Genomic DNA, 10,000 nt, shown 5'->3' on the forward strand with positions numbered 1-10,000 from the left:
GTCGGAACGTGACACTCTGATCCCCTAAATCTACGTGTCGGTTCGTGACACCCGATCCCCTAAATCTACGTGTCGGTTCGTGACACCCGATCCCCTAAATCTACGTGTCAGTTCGTGACACCCGATCCCCTAAATCTACGTGTCGGTTCGTGACACCCGATCCCCTAAATCTACATGTCGGTTCGTGACACCCAATCCCCTAAATCTACGTGTCGGTTCGTGACACCCGATCCCCTAAATCTACGTGTCGGTTCATGACACCCGATCCCCTTATCTCATTCTATCAATTCATCAAGCCTTCTCCCTTACCAAGGCATCATCAATCTCATTAATTTAGTTCATCAAGCCTTCTCCCTTACCAAGGCATCATCAATATCATTTACTTTAGTTCATCAAGCCTTCTCCCTTACCAAGGCATCATCATTAACAAGAGATTAGGTTTTTATCAAGATTTGGGATTCAATAGCTTCATCATGCTTAATATAATCACAATTATATAATCACGTTCATGCAAGAATACAATTAAGCACATAGCAGGATTTACAATACTATCAATACATATCATTCGCTATTAAGAGTTTACTATGAATAGCATGAAAATCATAACCTACCTCCACCGAAGACTAGTGATCAAGCAAGCAAATTCCCAAAGGTTTGTTCTTCTTCTCTCCCTGTTCGTTCATTTTCTCCCTCTCTTGTGCTTTCAAATTTTCTTATTCCAACCCTCTTTCTTTTACCCTAATTAGCATACAATTAAGAATAAAAGATGGCAATAATAACCCACTAAGGTTAGCTCTTTTAACCCCCAAGTAATTAGACTTATTAACATTAACCCACAAACTTTATAATTAAAGTAGGAATAGTCCAAAACGTCCCTTAAAACGTATAAAGAAATCCGACCCAGACTGGGATTACGCAGTCTGTGACGGCCCATCGCGCCTGCGACGGTCCGTCCTGCTGCTCCGTCACAGACTTCAGAGACTCAATTTCTCTGAAGAGTTTGTGACGGTCTGTCACACCTGTGACGCTCCGTCCTGCCATTCCGTTACGAAGTTCAGAGAGTCGATTTTAGTACCCAATTTTTAGATTTTCTAAGTGTTTTGAAACGAGACCCTGCGACGGTCCGTCGTGCCCATGACGGTCCATCGTGGGGTCCGTCACCTCAGCCTGTTTTTCCAGAAATAAAATCTGCTGTTCAAAACGACTAAACAGGTCGTTACAATAGATACCAATTTACCCATCGTTCATCCCCGAACGATCACAAGAAGGAAAACAAGGGCGAAAAGGAGTACCTGAATCTGTAAACAGATGTGGGTATCTTTCTCGCATATCTGCCTCCTTCTCCTAAGTGGCTTCTTCAACGGGTCGATTCTTCCATTGAACTTTGATGGATGCAATCTCCCTTGATCTCAACTTGCAAATTTCTCTATCTAGAATGGCAACAGGTTCCTCCTCATAAGACGAATTCTCATCAAGCAAACCTGAATCCCAACGGATAATATAATTTCCATCCCCATGGTATCTTTTCAACATCGACACATGGAATACCAGATGCACTCCGGACAGCTCTGGAGGCAAGGCTAACTCATAAGCCACCTCCCCTACTCGCTTAAGTACTCCAAATGGACCAATATACATTGGGCTAAGTTTACCTCGCTTACCAAATCGCATCACCCCTTTCATTGGCGAAACCTTCAAGAAGACTTGTTCACCCTCTATGAACTCCAAGTCTCTAACCTTTCGATATGCATACTCTTTCTGTCTACTTTGAGATGCTAACAACTTTTCTTGAATAGATTTCACTTTATCCAACGATTCTCTCAGAAGGTCAGTACCCCAAGGTCTAACCTCAAATGCATCAAACCACCCAATGGGAGACCTACATCTTCTCCCATATAGTGCCTCAAATGGGGCCATATCAATGCTTGAGTGATAGCTATTGTTGTAGGAGAACTCTACTAAGGGTAAGAAGCTATCCCACTGACCACCAAATTCTATCACACATGCACGAAATATATCCTCCAACACTTGAATCGTTCGCTCAGACTGACCATCGGTCTGAGGATGGAACGCAGTACTAAGGTCCAACCTAGTACCCAATTCCGCATGCAATGTTTTCCAAAACTTAGAAGTAAACTGCGTACCTCTATCTGATATAATGGAGAGTGGAACCCCATGCAATCGCACCACTTCCGAGATGTAAAGTTTGGCTAACTTCTCTGCATTGTAAGTCACCTTGACCGGAATGAAGTGAGCAGACTTAGTTAACCTATCAACAATTACCCAAATAGAATCAAACTTTCCCAATGTCTTTGGAAGACCAACCACGAAATCCATTGCAATCCTTTCCCACTTCCATTCACGAATGAGCATTCTCTGAAGTGTTCCTCCAGGCCTTTGGTGTTCATACTTTACTTGTTGACAGTTTGGACATTTGGCAATAAAATCCACAATATCACGCTTCATTCTACTCCACCAAAAGTGTTGCTTTAGGTCACGGTACATCTTGGTTGCACCCAGATGTATCGAATACTTTGAACTATGAGCTTCTGTCAGAATAGTGTTGATCAAATCATCGACGCGGGGTACACATACCCTTCCCTTAATCCTCAAAACACCTTCCTCATTGATTGTCGCTTCTTTAGCCTCTCCTTGCAACACTTTATCTCGGATCCGGATCAATTTTTCATCATTAAACTGCTTTCCCTTAATCTTGTCAAGGAAGGAAGATCTTGCCTCCACACAAGCTAAAAATCCTCCCTTCTCATTTACTTCTAATCTCATAAGGTCGTTCGCCAGAATCTGAACTTCTCTAGCCAATGGGCGTCTAGAAGCTTGCAAGTGAGCTAGACTTCCCATGCTCCCTGCCTTTCTACTTAAGGCGGCTGCCACAACATTAGCCTTTCCCGGATGATACAAGATAGTGATATCGTAGTCCTTCAGTAGTTCCATCCATCTCCTCTGTCTCAAATTCAAATCTTTTTGAGTAAAGACATACTGTAGGCTACGATGATCCGTATAGACCTCACACTTTAACCCCATATAAATAGTGTCTCCATTGCTTTAATGCGAGCACTACCGCGGCCAATTCCAAATCATGAGTTGGATAGTTACGTTCATGCACTTTTAATTGTCGTGAAGCATAAGCAATCACATTCTTCTCTTGCATTAGCACTGCACCCAAACCCGAATAGGATGCATCACAATAGACAATGAAATTCTTACCTTCCACTGGTAATGTGAGAATTGGTGCAGTAGTCAACAGAGTCTTGAGCTTCTGAAAGCTTTCCTCACACTCATCCGACCATACAAATGGAACATTTTGCTTAGTCAAGTTCGTCAGTTGGGAAGCAATAGAAGAGAATCCCTTGACGAATCGGCGGTAGTAGCTAGCTAACCCAACAAAGCTACTTATTTCTGACACATTAGTAGGTCTTACCCAATTCTTCACATTCTCAATCTTAGAAGGATCCACCATCACTCCATCCTTGGAAACCACGTGCCCCAAGAAGGACACTGCATCTAGCCAAAACTCACACTTAGAGAACTTGGCATAAATCTTTTTCTCCCTCAACATTTCCAATACCATTCTCAAATGCTCCTCATGTTCCTCCCTACTTTTAGAGTATATCAGTATGTCATCAATAAATACGATCACAAAGAGATCCAAATATGGCTTAAAAATCCCGTTCATCAAACTCATGAACGCAGCAGGGGCATTCGTAAGACCAAAAGACATCACTACAAATTCGTAATGCCCATACCTGGTTCTAAAAGCAGTCTTTTGCACATCCATTGCTCGTATTTTCAATTGATGATAACCGAATCTCAAGTCAATCTTAGAGAAGACACAAGCACCTTGTAACTGATCGAACAAGTCATCAATGCGAGGAAGAGGATACTTGTTCTTTATGGTTACCTTGTTCAACTGCCGGTAGTCTATGCACATCCGAAAACTCCCATCCTTCTTCTTCACAAACAAAACCGGAGCACCCCAAGGAGATGCACTTGGTCTAATGAAGCCTTTGCTCAACAACTCTTGAAGTTGGGCTTTTAACTCTCTTAACTCCGCGGGAGCCATTCTATAAGGGGGTATAGAAATGGGGCGAGTACCCGGTTCAAGATCAATACAGAAGTCAATATCCCTATCTGGTGGCATACCAGGAAGATCTGCTGGGAACACATCCAGAAACTCACGGACCACCGAAACCGACTCAATCGAAGGTACTTGGGTAGTTTCATCCTTGAGATGTGCCAAGAAATCTAAACACCCTTTACTAACCATTTTCTTAGCACGAAGAAAGGAGATGATACGCACCGGATTGGAAGTGTAGTCACCCTCCCACACTAACGGATCTGTCCCAAGCTTGGCTAACGTCACCGTTTTAGCATTACAATCCAAGATCGCAAATTGCGGAGAAAGCCAAGTCATACCCAGAATTACATCAAAATCAACCATTTCTAAGATAACCAAATTTACATAAGTGTTGCTCCCCGCAAAGTTCACCAAACAAGACCTATATACCTTTTCAACTACCACAGACTCACCCACCGAAGTAGAAACACGAATAGGCATATCAAGTAATTCACAATGTAAATTTAGACCGTTAGCAAATGAGAAAGATACATAAGAAAATGTGGATCCAGGATCAAACAATACAGAAGCCATGCAATCACAAACCAGAAGATTACCTGTGATGACAGCATCAGATGTCTCCGCCTCCGATCTCCCAGGGAAAGCATAACAATGGGCCCTTTCGTTTGTTTGTCCGTTGCCCCTACCATGTTGTGATGTAGTGGCTCCAGTTTGCCCATCACCCCGGCCGTTTTGGTGACCACCATTACCTCGACCACCACGTCCTCCAGAATAACGGCCTCTACCATGGCCACCTCTACCTCTAGCTATTGGGGGTCTATAACTCTGTTTGGGACAATTCCTCCTAATATGTCCAGTTTCTGCACATCCATAAAACTCTCTAGAGTCAAGCATAGGTCTCTCAGAGAAGTGTTGACCGGTCTGAGGTGGACCCCCAACTACAGTCTGTAGTGAAGACTGAATGGGTCGAACTGAGTAACCTCCGGAACCCTGTCCTCTAGAGTAAGAACCGTTGAACTCACCTCCCTTTCGAAACCTCTTTGACGTCGATGCCATGGTGAATTCATCTGGCTTCACTCCTTCCACCTCTACCACGAAATCTACCACTTCTTGGAAGGATTTTGCCGTAGCCGCTACCTGTAAGGCTGAAATCCGCAACTCTAACCTCAACCCCTTCACAAAACGAAGAATCCGCTCTTGTGGACTGAAACAAAGTTGGGTGGCATATCTGGATAGTGCACAAAACTTAGCCTCATATGCATTGACCGACATCCTACCTTGCTCTAAGCTCAAGAACTCATCCCTTTTCCTATCCCTCAAAGTCCGGGGGATATACTTCTCCATAAACAAGCTAGAGAATGAGGCCCAAGTCATAGGTGGTGCCCCCGTTGGTTGACACTCAACATGTGACCGCCACCACATTTTGGCGTTCCCTTGAAACTGATAACTCACGAACTCAACACCAAACCATTCTACTATACCCATCTTGTGTAGTAGCTCGTGACAGTCAACTAGAAAATCGTAAGCATCCTCAGATTCAGCACCCTTGAAGACTGGAGGTTTCAATTTCAAAAACTTACTGAAAAGTTCATGCTGATCATTTGTCATTATAGGCCCAGTAGTCAGACGTGGAAACGTGCCTATGTCCAATGAGGCATCCATAGGAGGAGCCATAGTGGCTGCATGTTGTACCTCTGAGACCGGAGGTGTTGGTGCAGAAAACACTGGAGGGCCTGACCCTGATCAGACAACCCACTAAGATAAGCGAGAACCTGATTGATCATCTCTGGGGTAGGTTGGGGTGGCAATTCCTCATTTTGCACTTGTTCATTCTCCCCTTCCTCACCCTCTCTTACAACTTCCTAAGTCGGTGGAGGAGTCACCGCCCTAGTATCAGATGGGCTAGGTGCTCGTCCTCTTCCTCTAGAGGACGTCCTCCCACGACCTCTACCACGGCCTCTTGCCGCTACTCTTCCTCGAGCTACAGCCCCAGTGGCTGGCTCGGACGCTTATTGTCTTGCCGATGTTGGTGTTGGCGCAGTTGTTGCTCTAGTTCTAACCATATGCGAAATAGAGTGAAGATGGTGAGATACCAATTTGTATCACCTAGATACCAATTGGACCCAAGTAATAGCACGAAAGAAAGAAAGAAGGAATGGAATTTTCCTAAAGTCTTATAGCCTCTTAAAGAAAAGTAAAGGCGTCCCCCTACCGTTCCTTAAGACTCTACTAGACTCGTTCTTGTGTGATGAGACCAACGAACCTAATGCTCTGATACCAAGTTTGTCACGACCCAAATCGGGCCGCGACTGGCACCCACACTTACCCTCCTATGTGAGCGAACCAACCAATCTAAACCTTAACATTTCGATATAATATCAACAGAAAATAATGCGGAAGACTTAACTCATTTATAAAAAACCAATTCAATAACCTCTAAAAACTCAACAACTATTATTATCCCCAAAATCTGGAAGTCATCACCACAAGAACATCTATGATCAAATTACTAAACTAAGAGTATTCTAAGAAGCTAAAAAAATAAAAGCTAGTCCATGCCGGAACTTCAAGGCATCAAGACATGAAGAGGAAGATCCAGTCCAAGCTAGAAGCATTAGCTCACCCTGATATCCGGAGTAATGAAGACTGGCTAGAGTTACTGTTGAGTCGAAGATGACGGCACGTTTGCTGCACTCCACAAATAAACAAGAAGAAAACAATAAAAGTAGGGGTCAGTACAAAACACGGGTACTGAGTAGATATCATCGGCCAACTCAAAATAGAAATCAATATATACCAAGTAATATCATAAAATCAACTATGATACTCAACATGTAGCAACAGCAAGTACTATATCATTAACAATTACCGTCAAGTTCACACGTGAGGACTCAAGCCTCAATACCATACTTATTTGGAAATTTATGTTCATTAGATTGAGTATATTAACATCTTTCAAGATTCATTATCTTTATTCCTCTTATGTCGGTACGTGACACTCCGCTCCCTCATATTCATTAATCCTCTTGTATCGGTACGTGACACTCCGATCCCCTACTACTATGTGTCGGAACGTGACACTCTGATCCCCTAAATCTACGTGTTGGTTCATGACACCCGATCCCCTAAATCTACGTGTCGGTTCGTGACACCCGATCCCCTAAATCTACGTGTCAGAACGTGACACTTCGATCCCCTAAATCTACGTGTCGGTTCGTGACACCCGATCCCCTAAATCTACGTGTCGGTTTGTGACACCCGATCTCCTAAATCTACGTGTCGGTTCGTGACACCCGATCCCCTAAATCTACGTGTCGGTTCGTGACACCCGATCCCCTAAATCTACGTGTCGGTTCGTGACACCCGATCCCCTAATCTTATTCTATCAATTCATCAAGCCTTCTCCCTTACCAAGGCATCATTAATCTCATTACTTTAGTTCATCAAGCCTTCTCCCTTACCAAGGCATCATCATTAACAAGAGATTAGGTTTTTATCAAGATTTGGGATTCAATAGCTTCATCATGCTTAATATAATCACGTTCATGCAAGCATACAATTAAGCACATAGCAGGGTTTACAATACTATCAATACATATCATTCGCTATTAAGAGTTTACTACGAATAGCATGAAAACCATAACCTACCTCCACCGAAGACTAGTGATCAAACAAGCAAATTCCCAAAGCTTTGTTCTTCTTCTCTCCCTGTTCGTTCGTTTTCTCCCTCTCTTGTGCTTTCAAATTTTCTTATTCCAACCCTCTTTCTTTTACCCTAATTAGCATACAATTAAGAATAAAAGATGGCAATAATAACCCACTAATTAACTTAAGGTTAGGTCTTTTAACCCCCAAGTAATTAGACTTAATTACATTAACCCACTAACTTTATAATTAAAGTAGGAATAGTCCAAAACGTCCCTTAAAACGTATAAAGAAATCCGACCCATGAATTTCTGTCAAGATATTGATGCTAAAAAATTATCCTTGGGGTCATGAGAGATTTTATTTAACTATAGAATACTTGTTGAAACCTTTAGGAGCAAAGACTAGTAACTTATTTAACTTCCATGGGCTTTCATTGTAAAACTAAATGTTTTTAATCATTTTATATTGTACTGAATAATTGAACATTTGATTTGTGACATGTTTTTCCTTTTTTATATGCTTGAGCATTTGAAGTCATTCCTCATTTGACCCATTAAGTAATTGTAGAAGAAAACTCTCATCTCCAAGGGTATTGAGATGGTTGAAATCGAAAACAAAAACTACCAAAGAGGAGATATTCCATATCTTTATAACCCTTCTCCTAATGCAATAAGTTATTATTATATTACACCCAAAATGTTACTATAGATGACTCTTATGTTGCTACAGATGATTCATCTAGGTGATAAAATTGTTGTTTCAAAAGTATTAATAAGTTTACCTCTAAAGTATGATCATGTGGTTGAAGCCATAGAGGAATCAAAAGACCTATCAAAATTTTTGTTTGATGACTTAATGTGAAGAACAGGATATATACCATTTGCTTCCATAACATGTTTTTATTCTTATATTTCACTCCCAGATTGTTTCTCATCTCTTTATTGCCCAATTAAAGACCGAACGCTTGCTCTATTATCATTTTAAATTCATTCATAGTCATAACTCACACCTAAAAAGATATCTCTAAGGGAGGAGACTTGCCCAAGCATTATAAGGAGTCCACTAATCTCATTAACCACCGATGTGGGTCTTTTGTCATTCTTGAGCACAATCATCATATTCATGTGGGTGTTATAGAAAACTCAAAGCAACAATTGACATTACTACTCACATTAGAATATGGAAATCAGACTGTAGCAGAAAAAATCAAAGTATTGAGTCTAACGAGTGCAAAGCATGTTCATATACAATACGACATGCCTGTTTTACTGGACAAGATTTCATGAACATGACAAACACACATGTTTGGTGGGAAGACTCGATAATCCTTCAATTTACAATGCACATCTGTTTTATCTTTTTAATGACTACTCTTCTTTAGTTTTTAATATTAATTTTAATATATTGATGAAATCCTTAACCTCATGCTTCAGAGGCATAATACATATCCGGAGTACTATGATCCCAAAGATAGAATCCTAGATCTTAACTTCTGTACCAAATTCCTAAAAAATATGGAGAAATGAACGATGAGGCAACAATAGTTGGTGGCAGAAGACTTAACAGTTAGCAAATGAGTTTAAATGGGATGAAGATATGATTAATTATGTCATTGAGTCAAATTATCAATGAATTTAAAAAACAAAAGTGGGGTAAAGGACATTCTATCAAAGAATGTTCGGCATCCATATACTCCACAGTCCAAGAGGAGGAAAAATCATTTGTCATAGCAATACAAAATCTAAAGAAGAAGATGTTTGGAGAATCGCCAATAGCCGTAATAGAGGAAGTGAAGGAGTACAAAAAGTTGAATATTTATAAGTGTATGTGACAATATATCACCCATCTGTAGCAACATATCATATATTTGTCGCAACATGTGATCCAAATATTCTTACGGATGACTCAATTTTATAATTTAAGGTTGTGCATCCATGGTCTGTCCCAATAGAAAACAAATTGCAAATGTCATATCTAATTACTCTAGAGTTGTTAATTGAATTAGTTTTTTTTTATAAAGTAGGCGTTGTGTTTTATAAACAAAAAAAATGGCATAAATTTTTAGTTATAAAACAAGTCTCAAAAGTTAGGCCTATTTTTTTAATCACTTATTTATAACATATATTGACTACTATTTATCTTTTCTTTTTAAAATCAAATATTGCCTAAAATATTTTAACTTCCTAACATGCTATTTCTAATTAGATATATCAACAAGTTCAAATACAAGTTACATACATACATACATACATACAT

The 10,000-nt window shown here is 40.6% G+C and overlaps 1 protein-coding gene across 1 annotated transcript in view; it reads right to left on the reverse strand.

The window, feature by feature from the left end:
* The window catches only part of LOC138340679 (uncharacterized), a 10,674-nt gene extending 1,007 nt beyond the window's left edge, over window positions 1-9,667 (reverse strand). The window contains exon 1 of the mRNA XM_069292603.1: window positions 4,693-9,667. Within this exon, the coding sequence (XP_069148704.1) occupies window positions 4,693-5,770 (1,078 nt within the window). The 5' untranslated portion in view covers window positions 5,771-9,667. The remainder of the gene's footprint in view (window positions 1-4,692) is intronic.
* Between the last annotated feature and the right edge of the window lie 333 nt (window positions 9,668-10,000).

This window comes from Solanum lycopersicum, chromosome 12, assembly GCF_036512215.1.
Source record: "Solanum lycopersicum chromosome 12, SLM_r2.1".
Classification (NCBI taxonomy): Eukaryota; Viridiplantae; Streptophyta; class Magnoliopsida; order Solanales; family Solanaceae; genus Solanum; species Solanum lycopersicum.